Source organism: Pangasianodon hypophthalmus, chromosome 22 (assembly GCF_027358585.1).
Source record: "Pangasianodon hypophthalmus isolate fPanHyp1 chromosome 22, fPanHyp1.pri, whole genome shotgun sequence".
Lineage (NCBI taxonomy): Eukaryota > Metazoa > Chordata > Actinopteri > Siluriformes > Pangasiidae > Pangasianodon > Pangasianodon hypophthalmus.
The window spans coordinates 14,029,816-14,046,566 of record NC_069731.1 but is presented as its reverse complement, the minus strand read 5'-3'; the positions used below and the strand labels follow the sequence as shown (position 1 = coordinate 14,046,566).

Sequence of the window (16,751 nt, the reverse complement as noted above, 5' to 3'; positions counted from 1 at the left end):
TTTATCATCAAGGTAGACAAAAGCACCAATAACCAAGAGCAAACAATTGCACCTCGATGTGAGATATTTGGTTTCTTGTCCAGCGTGAATAAAAAATTCAAACAGGGTTCAAACAGGGTTATTCTGGTATCAACATGGTATTCTTTAGTGCAGGTCTTTAAAAAAGCATTGAAATGCGTCAATTATTATTTTAAAATCAAATTCAGCAACCCCGAGTCGTGTGGATGTTCCTGAACATTCAATGAGCCACTTAACAAAAAAAGCTGCGAATGTCATCATCACTTATAGATGATAATACAGATATGGGCAACTCAATATAGACCCATGTTTCCCAGTCCTGAGTTGCATAAGTATGCATATAGGATGTTCTAATTCTGTAGATAAAATCATCCAGTATGCACTAGAATATTGGCAATTATCAGGCGTGTATATGTACAGCTTGATAAATCTTACACATTCTAAATTAGTCTGCTCGTGCTTGAGAACACACATTTACATAAAGAAACCAGCCAAAACACTATAAATGGTAAAGAAATTCCCTTACAAGGGTGATTTTATGGCTACATCTACACAATCCAGTGCCTCAATTATATTTGGAAAACCTGCCATAGTGTGAAAACCTCTCATTTTTTTTGTCTGTACTACTGACACATTTGGAAATGTAATGTAATAGGACATGCGCGATACGAATGCATTTAAGACTCGTGTTAGGCTCATAGTTGGTGGGGAAATGCCAGACCTGCCTCCAATTTCTCACTGAAATGTGCCATGGCTAAGGCTAACATATAAAGGATTTGAGTATGTACAGGGATGCTTTTGTAGGTTTTCATTGGCCGCTCCAAAGTGGATAAAGTTGCCAGCTTAAATCAAATAAAATTGCACTGGGTGAACAAAATTGACTGATAAGCCACTCATCACTCTCAGCACAGCAGTACATATTATTTTATACTATGTAATTTTTATATTATTTTACTTTATATGTCATGTGTCACCTCTTTGCATTGAAGTCAGCAATTATTGTTAATTATACTGACATGATTGACGATAAGTGTGATGAGAGTTCCTCACAATCAGTATACCTGCAATTACACTTTTCTGTACATCCTCACACACAAGAATAACTTGACAAATCACATTCTATTCGTAGAAACTAGAATATATATGGTTTACAGATAAAAATATGCATACACACAGTGGATAAATGAGAATCCTGGTCTTTCAGTCCCACTGCTCGGCACATTTGAATATTTCTACTGCTCCAACACACACAGGCACACCCACTGAAACGTATGTAAACAGGCTGATGAGTTAGGTGAAATCATTAATGTGAACTTCATAGAGCCTAAAGGAGCAACAATGACGTAGTCCAATAAAACTAAAAGAAGAAGAGAATGACAGGGGAACAGATATCGCGCACATGGAGAGGTGGTGCACAAGCTCTTTCATGAAAGTCACAGCAGTAATTAAACTGCTGGAATAAGAAAAAAATGAGATCACACTCATCTGCGCTTCTCTTTCTTTCATTCATGACATTCATAGAGGGATGCATTTGTAACTATGTCACTCTAAAATACCAGCCATACACTGCATGCCATCTGGCTTTTTGTCTTCCATGTCCTTCCACAGCCATTGTTTCTTGCTCCCATTAACCCTCCGATTCTTTCTGTTGATTGGTTGCACTTCTTCCTTTTTCTCCACTTTCCATATATGGTCACCCTTCCTATTCCCCTCTAATCTCACAAGGCAGACTTCTAGAGTCTGATAGCCATACTACTGTTATTAGCCCAATGTTTTCAGGATAGCTAATGAGAATTTAGCCTGAAAGATTCCGTTGCTTGTTGCCAAGCTAATGGTGCATTTATTTGGGATTGCGCTTGCCAAATTTATGAGAAGATTCCACAGTCCATTTTTGTGGTACTCAAAATTTATTGACAGTTCTGCATTCATGCGATGTTGATGTTTCAGCTAATTCAGTATGCAGCAGCCTGCATCCTTACCAGGAAAAGAAATTCAGAGCACATTCCTCCAGACTTATTCAATCCGCATATTAAGTTCCACATTGAATACAAAGTCCTGCTCAAGATATTTACAGCTCTGAATGGGTTAGCTCCATTGTATCTTGCTGATCTCTTGAAACAGTAATGCCAACCACAGTAATTCCAATCACTTCGCTCAGTGGATACAGACTTGCCGTTAATAAACGTAAGTCTTAACGGAACATTTTACATAACTCTGGCCTAATACCTGTTACAAGTATATATATATATATATATATATTTTTTTTTTTGTTGGTAAGCACAATCACATACACCAATCCAAAGTGTAATTTATGTGTCCATAGGGAAACAGGAAAAGGAAAGGCTGGGCTTAAAACTGAGACAAACAATTAACTTGTTAGGAAATGCTCAAAACACGGCATGCTGGCGACATCTGCAGATCAAATGATTGTCAACGCATCAGGAAAACACAAAACTAAATAATTTAGAAGCTACTTTACACTAAAGTAAGATTCTAAGATAAACATACGTTAATTCGCTTCAAATATGTAGGCTTTTCTCTGGCTATGAAATTTTCATTATATATTTTGTATATAAAAAACATATATGTAAGCCATGTGTGGAGCGGGGAATTTTGCGACAAATTAATTGTTGCTCAAATTAACTGTTGAATTGAAGAAAACTTGGAATGATTGTCTGCCGGGAATTGTCTGAGTGCGTGTGTATAGATCGAGTGAGTGCATTTATATAGAGTTGACAACAAATTTGAGATTGGTAGTTGAGGTACAATTTGAGACACAAAGAGTCAGCCCAATTTCACCAAGGTCGAGCCAGGGCTGCAGCTGGATGCCTTTCCTTAGCTTCCCTTTCGACCCAGGCCTGGTGTAGCGACTCTTGCTATCTCAACAGCGCTAATAAACACGTCAAGCATGCGAATTTGTGTCCTTCCTCACGCTCCTAAACCCGGGGCCACATCTTACACATTTATTATAGCAGTTATATATGGCTTCTCTGGAGCATACTCATCCTATAAAAGTACCATGGAGAAAATGCTCACCTCCAGCTACTCATTATAACTGTATATGACTGTATTCAGGTCACATATAAAAATAACAGTGATTTATAAGCGTTCTGAGATGGAAGGGGAACATGCGGCAGTGTGTGTGTAGAGAATAGAGAAGGTTTGTTCAGCAAGTGGTTAGATTAAGCTAGACATCTAGATGCTATAGCATGCTCTTCCTAATTGAATACTCTCTTCACCGTCTTTACAAATTAGCTGTAATATTATAATGCATTTAACTTAGCATACATATTAGATAGGGTAAATGTCAGATGTTTGGCTTTGGCTCCCATCTAGAGAGAATTTACATGCCTCAAATATGCTGATTGTTGAGTAAATATTAAACACTCCAGATTATACTATTAATAATAGGTTCCTCAAGTTTTTTTTTTTTTTAAATAATTAAGGATTTTTAAACCCTTCCTACTTCCTATAGTGTTTGTACTTGGAGCTTCTTGAAGGGTTCTACGTAGAATCTCTAGGAGGAACAAAAAACTCAAGGGTGCTAGATTTATTTTTTTCTTCGAAAAATGTAGTAACAGATTTAAATTTTGCATCAAATTGCAAATTTTGATGCATGTTACCAAAAAAACAGATAAACATAATATCAAAATGCACAAATTTAAGCGCATGCTGTTATAGGGAAATAATCAATGATAGGGTGCTGTGATGCAACCCAATGCAAAGCAGAGTTACTGATACCACCCCAGAGTTGATTATTTTCCAAAACCAGCATGTCACAATGTGCTTTATTGTTTGGCAATGGTTAAATTTTGAAATTTATTAAAGAACAATACATTGTACTTTATTTTAACAAAGTTTATACATACATTTACATCCACAAAACAGGTTCGATTCTGTTATGTCCATTTAGGTTACAGTCATTACCTCATGAGTCTCTCTTTTTTCTTTTCATGGGATTAATGTGGCAAATAATTTATTGACTGTTACAAAGCGCCAACACAGAAGATTTCATCTATACAATGTTAAATAAACGCCTCTTAACAGAAAACTTCACCATATCAATGATTATACATTTTTCTTTATTAAATAACAGCACATTTGTGTTGTCTACCTTACAAGTCCCTGTGAATGAGCTGTTACTATAGAAACAATAATGTATTAGAATGGTGGCATTATTATAAAATTATAAATTAAAAAAAAGTAAAGTGAAAAGTTTCTTTTCAGATTCAATTTCGATTAAAAAAAATGTATATAGGAAATTTACTGTAATAAGGACTTTGACTGAACCCTCACACTGATGCTGTGTTGTTCTCAGACTGAGCTGGATGAGTATTATATTGTAAGTTTATTTCTGATTGTGTTTCAACAGAGAAAAGAAAAGCGAACATCCTGGACAACCTGAACAACACTAACAGCAGCATCATTGGTGTGACGTGCTGCATCGTCCTCGTCCTCCTCGTCGTCTCCGTCACGGTGCAGATCAAGCAGCCACGGAAGAAGTACGTGGTGCAGCGTGACGACTTTCAGGAAGTGTTCCAGGAAACGCCTCGGCGCTATGACCTCGGTGACATTGCCGAACTTACAGACGATGTTGAGACGACCTTTCAGAAGCGCTGCGTTCACGAGCACCACTGTGGCCGTGCCAAAACTGCAGCCGTGATGGATCCGCATCATCACCACCACCATTATCATCATCATCATCACGATAACCGGCGCAGCATCGTGGTCATGAAGCACAGCTACTCGCAAGAAGAAGCAGAGATGGAGGATGAGCTTGATGAGGAGGTGCCAACCACCAGCCACCGACTGGCCAGACACGACAAAGCAGTGCAGCGGTCAGTATCCATAGATTTCTGACCAAATTATCCAGCATTCATCACTTTTTTCAGTAAGGGAGGCTGAAGGGACCTGCTTCCCCTGACTTTCATTTGAAGTCTCTTTTTTTTTTGCATCAGTTAATTTTTTTTCTTTCTCCTTCTTATACTGTTCTGTTTTCTTTGAAGCTCCCACCATTTGTGCCTTGGTTCTTCCCATTCACCATTTTGTCCTTGGCAGTTCTTCCCATGTCCTACTTTCACTTTTTCATAAAACAAAATAGTTTTTTTTGACTTTTTAGGTCCCCTTTCTACTCGTTGTTACTTGTTTGTTTCTGATAAGCTGTAAAGTTTTTAAATGTTATTCCAAAATAACAGTTAACTCCACATAAGGAGTTAGAGTACCATATTTGCTATAGTTGCACATCCCTCATAAAATTGTAACAAATGAGCACATTATAATTAGACAAATATGAAAACATATAATGTATCAGTTCATTGTGTAAGTCGCAGCACCATCTAGAGGAAAAAAAAACATTTCTCATAGGCTGGAAAACATGAAAGAAACAAAGAAAAATGCTGATACAAACAGTCAGTTTACTAAAAAAAGGGTATTGAACCTGTTCTGAATCTGTGATCAAGTTTACGGCATTTTAGATGAATACGAAATAATTTAAATGTATACCACTAACTAATGTATACTATTTAACTAATGTTAAATGTATACCACATACCACTACCTGTTAAATTATACATTATTATTTAAATCAACAATAAAATCATGCACATACAAGAGATTTTCCTGAAACATTAAGCTGAATTATAGATCACATTTCTCCCTATGTAAAAGAGAATTAAGATATTAAATATGACAGCGGTGATATTGCAGGTTCTGCCTCATTGGGTCTCTAAGCAAACACGAATCAGAGTACAACACGACTAGGGTGTAGGAGACGATCAGGAGGTAAGAGCCCCTAAAAAGCATGATATGGATCATTTTGTTAATATATTATGTTATGCAGTCATTGTGAGTCAGTACTTTTGTTTTTACCACTTGGATGTTGCATCGTCTTGCTTGCTAGTGAATTTCTGTGATTTTTTTTTTTTGTTCATTTTCATTGTTATTTCTTTAAGTTTACACTTGTGTATGATGATTTGCTTATATGCATGGACTGTAGAAGTTTCCGTTTCAGTGCTGTATTGACTGAGCAAGATTCAGCCACAGATTCAAAAGCATAAGCACTTTCTTATGCTGGTGAAGCTTAGGACAAAATTACCTCCTTAAGCAATACATTACAGTAGGAATGTGTCAAAATTACATTTTCATGCAAAAATAAATGCAGAATATTTTATCAGAGGTTACAATGCGGGGTTAATGTGTCAAAAACTTTCTGAATTAAAAGTAGGAGTATGGAGGCAAGAATCTACTTGAGTGAAAGTGAAAATGTATCTACATGTAAACATACTCAAATATTCAAGGGTAAAAAATAAGTAACTGATGAAAAGAGCTGAATTACAAGTTCATCATACCCAAGCATGCCTGACTCATATCAAATATCCGTCATAAATAAAATATTCTGCTAACTCAGACAAACCTAGAATTTGGCTTGCAGGTTCTTTAATGTTTAATAGCCCTTTTGGAATGAATGCTAAGGCACATTAGCAATGAAAACAAATTCGAATTTTATTGGTCACATACACAACCATACACAGTGCAGTGAAATGCTTTTTTCGACTGTCCGTGACATGTGAAAAAATAGAATTTACATAAACCTGTATTTAATTCTATACAGGTAGAAAAGGAAAATTTTAAAAATGTGATATAAGGGATACACAGATTGGTGGCAGAATCAGTACAACTGTATTTTGAATAAGGTGCAGATATGTGCAGATATTTGTGTAATACATGCTGTGTAATATATGCCGTGTAATATCAGGCTGAGGTAGTGGGTGTTGTGCAAACAAGTCCAAGCTCTAGTCCTAACATGACAAAACTGGACTACCTAGCTAATTTAAAAGATAATTTGCAACAAAACCTAACCAGCTAGCAAACAATTAACAATTTAACTAATTTACAAAACTTAAATACCTATCTAATGTAACAAGCTAGGATAGCAATCTAAGTTAGAAATCTAAACTAGCTAATTTACTAAAATGTAAAATTAACTCAACATACTTCTTTAGATTTGATGGTGAACTTTAAAGGCAGATATTTAATTTTTACTAAGGAAATAAAATCATTAATAAAAATCAACTGGTACTTTAGATACAAATAAAATCAATTTTTTGAAGGTAAAAATAAAAATGTAGAGTAGAAAGTGTTTTTCTCTTGTAAATTTACATAAGCAAACGTACTCCAAAGCTTTGAATTTCAGTAGTACTTGAGTAAAGTACAACTTGTCCAAAATAGTCCTTAAATACAGTAACAAGATATTTTCCACCCCGTTACAATGTGATCACAATATTGTTTCAAATCCAATCAAATGTTTCTATTAGACAAAAAAAAACCACAAAGAATCTAAAATTAACACCAAAAAATCATATTATATTACTATGGAAATTAGAAGTGCATCAAACCTTACATGCCCCTCCCCCTTTCTCTGGTAAGCCAATGTTGCATGTGCTGAATTTGCATACTGTAACACGATAGGCTCTTGAATTTTATGATGTGGCTCATATTTAAAATTTCCGCAGTGACCATTACTGAAATGCTACCTACACAAGCAGGCTCTTCTCAAATGCAACACAGTATAAGTGCAAATATATTAATTTTTTCCATGATATTGTGATATATAACTGATTATCAGCACACACTTATTTATCACAACTTCATTTCCCAAAATGCTCCATGACAAATTGTGCTGAAGAAGTGAATGTGGTTGAATCTATCACACGCTCAAGTCAGATTTCCCTTGAATGTTCACTGCGGTGGATAATTTGTGTGGTTTTCAATATGAGTGTGTGTTATAATATGAGTTCACCTACACTGAACTGTTCTATGTAGATTTACATATGCATGTTATAGCACAGGGTTTATTAACATTTTTCTTCCATCACAACCCACAAAAGTCTTTGAATTGAAGTAATCTAATTTGTGTAGTGTAAAGTGTAGTGGCTTCCCATTTGTATTTTTCATTTATTCATTTATTTATATGGCATATGATTTTATCCAAATTTCTTTATAAGTGAGGCAAGCACAGATTTAAGCAGAGCTCAACACTGGCTTTGTTTACATGCAGATATATTAGTCTGAATCAACTCATTTGATTGCGGAATCTGAATGAACAGTTTATATAGTCATCCTATTTCACCTCTAGGGAATCTCCACTTGCATGCATGCAGGGAGGAAATTAGCTGTCCAAGTCTAACAAGTAGCTAAAGATAGCTCAGTAAATTAGCCAAGTGTTCAACTGCTTTGTTTTTGTTTTGTTACTTTCTGTATTTGATGAAGTATTGCTTTCTGGTATTTGATTGGATACTCTGATCACAGGATACATGGTTTTCAAATCCATTCAACCCATTTTCTGACAAACTACATTTGTACATAATGCGTTTGTACAGCTATATTTTTACAGAACTACTGCAAAGGTCTGTGTTTAAAACAGAGAAATGGGACTTTTGTTACGTGGAAACACATCTGATCCAGATTTCAACATCTGGATAGTCACAATACCCATTTTAAGCAAAGTTAACTATTCAAACACCACATTTTTGAAAGAGTGGAAGGGTATTTTAACCAATCTCAAATTAGAATTCGTCCTGCAAATGCCCTTAGTAAACTGAGGTAGTCAGAGCAACAGTTTTGTCTGCTGTAATTTTCAAAATTTCATGAAAGTCTCATCATGAATGAGTCTCATGAATGAAGGCTTTGCCTTCTCTGAAAAAGATGCATGTGATTCTGCTTCAAGCCGATTCAAATTTTGTAGAAATCCTAATATATGTCTTGTTTTAGATTTTATATGTGCAAAAGTATGCATATAAAAATATACAAGGAAATGAACAGTTGAAAATAATTTTAGTCCACTACAGACATGCGCCTTTGGTGAAGTGGGTTGTGTGGAAGCGTTAAGTGTTTAAAAAAACCCTGTGTTTGGGCATACTTCAAGCCACTTTGATATAAGTTGATTTAATTTCTTTTTTATCAGTCTTGATGAATGGCATATCAATTCTCATCTTGCGTTTGTGCTAGTACACTATTATTTAATGTCTTATGCATAATGCAATGAATTGTTTGCTGTAATATGTGTGTGAGTGTGTGTTTGGTCATGTTCTATATTATGTTGCAGAGACCCCACATTATGTTATACATTTCAAAATATATATATATATTGTGTGATCCTGGATCGGTACTTCAGTAAAATATGAGGAGTGGAGTATTACAGCAGCGTACTGTAAGTTCATCAAAACACAGAAGCAACTGCCTCTCGATGAAGCACGAAGGACTTCATTAACTTTTCCTTTTATTATAGATGATTTTTTTTAAAAATCTCTTTAATTAACCTTGAAATTTAAATGTTAGTTCATGCAAAATATGAAATTATGAACATGAGCGATACTTCGCTGTTATAATTCAAATGTATTCCTTTATTATTTTGCCACAAAACCAATGTTTTTTTTTTTCTTTTTTTTACAATAGAGAAACAGAATTAACCATACTTACCTTCCTCACCTAACATTGTCTGCAGACATGCTGGATTTTATGCTTAATCAGTTACCTGTATTGTATTGTAAGAAGACACTGTAGTTTCTCCTCTTGATATTTTCAAAAGAGCACAGTTTGCACTCTGCAAACTCTTTAACAGTACTTAGTTGTAAAATAAAACGTTGTTACAGATTTTTAGAACACACAATTAATTTAAAAAAGTATCCCTATTGAAATGACAACTTTTTGATCTATAAGCAAACGAGCAGTAATTACAACACATGCAATCTCCATTTCTATTCATAAAACACAGTTATAGATAACTTCTGGTTAAAATAACTTTTCTCATGCTGTTGCATGCTTTTAAAAATGTTTTTTGTTATATATTTTTATATTTAATAGCTGATAATCCAGATACTAATTTCTATGCTAACATGTGCATTCTAAAATTTTAAAGAAACAGTTCAGCCAAAAATTAAGTGTACACAAAACACAGATGTATCTGATCAACTTAGACATTTAGTGTACGAAATTTGGTTCTTTAGTTTTGTACTAGAGCTACAAGGTTCAACAAGTAAGAGGAGGTTATAGCCTGGAATTCAGCATCATGCAAGCTGCATGCCAAAATCATCACACTCATGTCAAAAGACAGCATTGTGGTGCAGAAATACAGTTTATACATACTTCTTCTTCAGTAACCGCTTTATCCTGGTCAGGGTTGAGATCATTGACTGTTTATATGGGTGGATGACATAAGAGGGATTCACAAGTGGAGCCAAAATGTCTCTGAGGCCCTCTAGTGGCTGGCTGCAGTATAAGTTTTGACCCCATCCATTCCTATGTAAGTGAACGTGAAAAGACCTAAACTTACATTTTAAGTTACTTCTCAACAAACTATTGTCAGGAAGGGTGTTCTGTCATTTCACAGTTCAGATGACCTTGATATCTCCCCCAATATCTATCTATATATATATATTTTTACAATAAACAGGTTTTATAGGAGTTATTTGATGATAAATAAAAGGGCATGGTTGAGTTGATTGACAGTTTAGGGCCGACTAGAAGTGACTGTTGGGCCTCATGAACATGCACACACTTTCCAACATGGACCTAAAGCTCTTACTGAGATTACATCCCAACAAACTTCATTTAACATCTATAAAACTTTGTTTCTCTACAGTGTTTACAGCTTTGCCAGCTCTGTAGCAAAGCCTTGTCTTGTTCTTCAGTTAACTGTTCTAACAGACCCTCAGCACAGAGTTCAGCAGGCAGTTTTTCTGGGATATTGCTCTTTTTGATGTCTAAGCTAGCTCATTGTATTGATATTAGAACTAGCAATCGAACATTAGAGAATGAAGTGATGGCATAAACCGAGGCAGCTAACACTAGCTAAATTTCATAGCAATTTATTGACTGTAAGACTTTTGCTAACACTCGAAGTAGCTCGGTAAGGTTAGCCAGTCACTCCTTTTAAACGAATTCCACCAACAGAATGAGCGAAGCATACGTGCGCACTTCACTATTCAGATAGATAACTCAGGGGCGTTAGCTGGACTGTTAATCATCCGAGGCTGAGCCCAAATTCTTCTCCATCAAAAAACTTTTAAAAACGTACTTCTAAATAGACTGTTTCCAGGCATTTTTTTCTTGCATATGAGGGCTAATTGCTTAAAAAAATATGAAAATTGGAGAAGGAAGGAAGGGTTTGGATTTATCATATAATCTCCACATGAATAATCCAACCATTCGAATGTCTCAAACCAGCATCATATCAGACACCTAGTACCAGCTCGATAAAATATACAACTTTTTACCTATCTAACACGAGACTAGGCTATTGTGGTGTCGCTAGCCAAGGGGAGGCACATGAACAATCTGCACATGAACAATCCAACCATTTGAATGTCTCAAACCAGCATCATATCAGACACCTAGTACCAGATCGATAAAATATACAACGTTTTACCTATCTAACACGAGACTAGGCTAGTTTGGTGTCGCTAGCCAAGGGGAGGCACAACTAAGCTATCACTGTATTGGTTTAGCTTCGTTTGTATCCTTATGCTCTGCTCATATCATGTTCACGTAACTTGGAACTCACAGACATTTACACATCTTGTTTTCCTGGCTCAGCATGAGAGGATGTTAATGTTTCAGTTTCAACCCCTTTACTGGTAAAAAAATCTTCATATATCCATTTTTCCCTCACACTAACTGACTGTGTGAGCTAGCGTTTGGCAGAATTGAGACCTGTCAGCCAATAAGACACGAGTATTTCCACGTATTTTTCCTGTCTGATTGGTCTTGCCTTGGTCTTACCTGTTCACTGAAGATAAAATACAACACTGCGTTCACTGGAGATACAAAATTATAACACTGCCAACTTCATTTACGTCCGTTGACGTTCAGTTATATAGTGACAAACCGCTCCAAGTGGAGAATTATTTGGGGCTAAAGAAAAACTCTTCGGGGCTGCAGCCCTGAATGCCCAGGCCAGGTTACGCCCCTGGGATAACTTTCTGCTGGTGTCAGAGCTGGGTGAAAATTCTGAGAGCAGTGATTTTTTTTCCTTAAAAAATGTCGTGCTGAGTGTAAGTGTTGACTGCAGTTTAGCAGTATATCTTCAGTACCTTATATTTTCATTAGCTACTTATATTTGCATTACTTTGTTTAAAATGATGGATAATGTCAGCTAGCAAACTCTAAAATCTTTTCCTGACAACGGTAAAATCAATATACTTGCAAAAATTTTACAACTACAATTTACCATTTTACAATGTATCATATTGAGTGCGTGCTACCAGCATGAACAAGTGTAGCGTTCATCACCAGTAAGGGCAGACGAGAGGCTCTGGCTCCACGGTCCCTACTGTGCAGACTCTGGCTCCAATTTTCACAAAATGGAAATAAAAAAGGCTTCAAAACCCCACAACGGGAGTAAATGGTGCCATGTTGTCCACTCATATATACAGTCATTGGGTGAAATGGATCCAGAGCCTCAAGCAGGAATTTTATACAAAACTATAAAATATATACATCAGTTTAAAAAAATAATAGTCTTTATTTGAAAAATTATATAATCAACTCACACTGGAACCATGTTATCTTAATCATTTTAAAGTGCAATTCTGTATCTTAGCAGAAGGCAGAGGATTAGTAGGTGCTGAGGTGGAAAGTGATTCAGCTTCAAGATGGCCGCTGCTTTTATTCTTTGATGTTTTTAGCTGTGCTAAGTTCTTCTGTCGAATTTTTATATATAACACTATGTCATGCAGTGTGTCAGAAACCACGACTCAGCAAAGCAGTCTGAGGTGAGTGTGTGGTGATTTAGACATGCAGCTTGCAAACCTAATGGCTATGTGCATTCCATAATAGCCTTGTAGTACAAGTGCAAAACTAAAGAGACAAAGTTCAGACATTAAAAATTTGGATACACCACATTTTAGGCAAATTGTGTACCTTTTGGACAGGAAGGAAACTGCATAAAACTTATCTATCTAATAAAAATTTAGAAATATCTCTAGCTAACCTAATTCATTGAGAGTATTTCATTAGACCTGGATAATTTTGCAGGATAAATCTTTAATATAGTGATGCTTTGATGAAAATAACCTGCTACATTAACATTTGGGTGCAAATCTTTGTAGCTGAATTGTCTAAGAAATTTATTATCAATATTTGTATGTTTCAACAAAATTAATAAACCTTGAAAAACTGTCCATGTGTGTTGTTCCATTTGCCCCAAAGTATTTGCAACAGTAAAATATTTTCATACAAGTGGAGAAATGCATTAGCAGCATCATATCAGTTAAAAAATTATAGATATATTATACTTGTGGGGGAAAAAAAACAAAACAACTGTGTAGTAGTTGTAACAGTAATACAAACTGCAAACACATATAGACATAGTTGCGAATGTGATTTATAATCAGTACGTAATGTTTATAACCAATATGTAATATTACTAAGCAAAATATTGTGTTTTATATGTATATGTGTTATATTACGTAGCAGTACATTATGTTTTATGCATATTGAGTTGATTATACTGTGTAACATTTTAATCAATATTTTATTATCCATTTATTATTAATAATAAGTATACTGTATCAGATTAATAATGAGTAGAATCATTTAGCAAGCTAATACAATTAGGCAATATTTGCAGAGAAAATTGTCTAGCTAACTTAGCAAAAAAGTTCATAATAGTAATACTCAACAATACATATGAAAACTAATGCCACTAGTTTAACTTGAACGTGATATTTTTCACCAGTACACTTTAAAACACACCATGACATGTTCCTCTTATCTGGATTGTTTGTGAATTTATTTACATTATGTTTATTTTGAGAGGGAGGACCATGCAAAAATATACCTGATAAAAACACTTAACATTACAAATAAGAAGAAGAACAATAGATGGTAAGGCACATTAATGTACAATCATTAATGAGTTGACTACCAATCTATAAGAAACTGCTAATCATAAAAAGTCAATTTAACAAAATAAAATTTACAAAAACAGGTCTTTAGATTTTTAATCTGGATTCAAAGCACTTATTAAACTAGCATTCCTAATGTACCCTGGAACATTATTCTGGAGTTTAGAGACAATGTAAGAAATAAACCTTTTCTGTGAGGGATTCTTGGATCTAACAGTAGGCCTGCCTCAATTGAGCAACGTGTTCGGGGTGGGCTATACTGTTTAAGGAGATTCACAAAATACACTGGAAATAAACCATTCAGAGCATTAAATTTCACGAGCAGGACATTGTAGTCAATGTGGAAGTTAATAGCCAGTGTAGCTTGTAGCTGGTAGCTTGTATCTGTACACCTACAATGTTCAGTTGTTTGGTAGATGGACCTGATTAGATATCCAGTGAACATAATGCACAATATTGGTTCCTGACAACAAGACAATCTGACATACACTCACCGTTTAGTACCTGTGCACTTGCTCATTCCAGTAATTATCCAACCAGCCAATCATGTGGCAGGTGAAGGCTGGAAAAAGACCAGACAGCATTTTTCCAATCTTCCACTGTCCAGTTTTGTAGTCTCATATTCCTGTTCTTGGCTCCCAGGAGTGGAACCTGATGTGGTCTTCTGCTGCTCTAGTCCATCCACCTCAGGGTTCGATGTATTGCGTGTTCTGAGATTCTTTTCTGTTCACCATGTATATAAAGAGTGCTTATTTGAGTAACTGTAGCCTTCCTGTCAGCTCAAACCAATCTGACCATTCTAGTCTGAGCTCTCTGTCTTCAAAAAGGCTTCCGAGGCAGAACTGTGGCTCACTGGATGTTTTTTGTTTTTCGCACCATTCTATGTAAACTGTAAAGACTGCTGTGTGTAAGATTAAAAAGCCCGGGAGATCAAAACTGTAAAGACTGTTGTGTGTAAGATTAAAAAGCCAGGGAGATCAGCAGTTTCTGAAATACTCAAACCAGCCTGTCTGGCACCAACAACCACGCCACAGGCTGCGGCATTGAGATCACTTTTTTGTTTTGAAGTGAACATTAGCTGAAGGTGCTATGAAATTTTATGCATTGTGCTGCTGCGGCCACATGATTGGCTGATTGGATAGTCACATGAATGAGCAGCGGTTCCCAGTAAAGGCAACAGTGAGTGTATATTTACAGCTGGAATTTTGTACAATTTTTTTTTCATCTTAATAGTATTTTCATTTTTCTCCAGGCAGATGCATCACATCCCTGCATCTTCCCAGGTGTGACAACTTGAAGGAGGAAACTTGTAAACCCTGCTACAACACTGTTGCGCTCAGTGACAAACTTAACAGCAGTTACACCTGCATTTTCTCTGGCGGATTAAACATTTGTTGGGTTGCTTGTGCAGTGGATTTTGTTCCTATGCCGACTGAACACTAAGGACAGAATTTCTACAACCATAAACGATAAACTGTAATGTGGGTGTGTTGCTGGGGTTTTGGTTAGGATTTGTCATTCTATTCTCAATTGTTTCCTATGTGTGGAATAATCTGACAAGCTGTTTTTTTCCTCTCTCAGTTGACCTTTAAGAAACTCTTGTAACGCTAAAACGACTTTTGAATATAAACTATGCTGAATGTTGATGCAAAATTTGACCTTTTTCCCCAAATTAAAGTGGACTACTTTCCTGTGATAGGTTTTCTAATCTTGTTACAGCTGCCCAGTAATTTACCATTTAACATTAAATACCTCTTTATGAACAAAAACTGAAGGAAGAATGTGAAGCCCCTAAAATATTAACAATCTATAAAAATTAGATTAGCAAGTCTTGTCTATGCATATGTCAATAGAAAAAAAAACGCTATCCGATGTTTTGTTTTTCTACCAATAAAATGGAGGCAAAGACACATACATTGGATTGTTTTCTTCATTAATCATCACTGGGAAGTCTGTTAATTTGCTAAAGGGTCTCAACTTGTTTAAACATTAGATCTTGAACAGATCATATTTAATAAAGTGTTATTAATACTGTCAGATCACTGCTTTGCTCTTGGTTATTATATTATATTATATTATATTATATTATATTATATTATATTATATTATATTGAATTTTTGAATCGAATTAGTCAGAAGTTGTGCATTATTATTGTAATATAATATTTTAATAATATAATATTTAATATTTAATATTTAGCTACTGTTGTTTATTTAGAGTAACATACAATATAAAAAAACTTCAAAACTATCATAAATTGAAGGTCTGATTTTTGCTGTAAAATTAACAGCCAACCCTTGTGTTTGCTTTTAGTATTATCGTTAAATATGGAGTACATTAAATATAACTTTCTGTGTATTTCACAATAAAATACTGGAAGCTGTGATTGCCAGAGATGTACTGTATGAAGAAAAAGCATTGCCATACCCTATACCCTATTTAACTCGCACACGTTAATGAAAAAGAAACTCATACAACAGAAATAAGAATGGAGGTTTTAATTTCTTTAAAAACCATGACATATGCAAAATAATATATTTTATTATATAATATACATATACTGTATATTTATATTATAACAAATATAATACAATTCAGCTCTTCTTGTGCCAATACCAAGAGAAGTGTTTCATATAAGACATATGAATGAACAGATCAGAAATGGTAAAACAGGTCATTACAGAACAGCACCAGTCCTGTACAAAACACAACCAGTATACAAACAAACTAATTAAAATGAAACTGATTATGTCCATTATGTCCAGTTTAGCTGTCCACACACTGCTATGAACACTTTTGGACTGAGCTGGACATGCCGCTGTGTGACT

General features: G+C 35.3%; 1 protein-coding gene across 1 annotated transcript in view; it reads left to right on the top strand.

The window, feature by feature from the left end:
* The window catches only part of neto1l (neuropilin (NRP) and tolloid (TLL)-like 1, like), a 101,637-nt gene extending 85,678 nt beyond the window's left edge, over nt 1-15,959 (top strand). Inside the window, exons 9-11 of the mRNA XM_026937887.3 lie at nt 4,391-4,856; nt 5,725-5,799; nt 15,175-15,959. Of these exons, the coding sequence (XP_026793688.1) occupies nt 4,391-4,856; nt 5,725-5,785 (527 nt within the window). The 3' untranslated portion in view covers nt 5,786-5,799; nt 15,175-15,959. The remainder of the gene's footprint in view (nt 1-4,390; nt 4,857-5,724; nt 5,800-15,174) is intronic.
* Nucleotides 15,960-16,751: the final 792 nt, after the last annotated feature.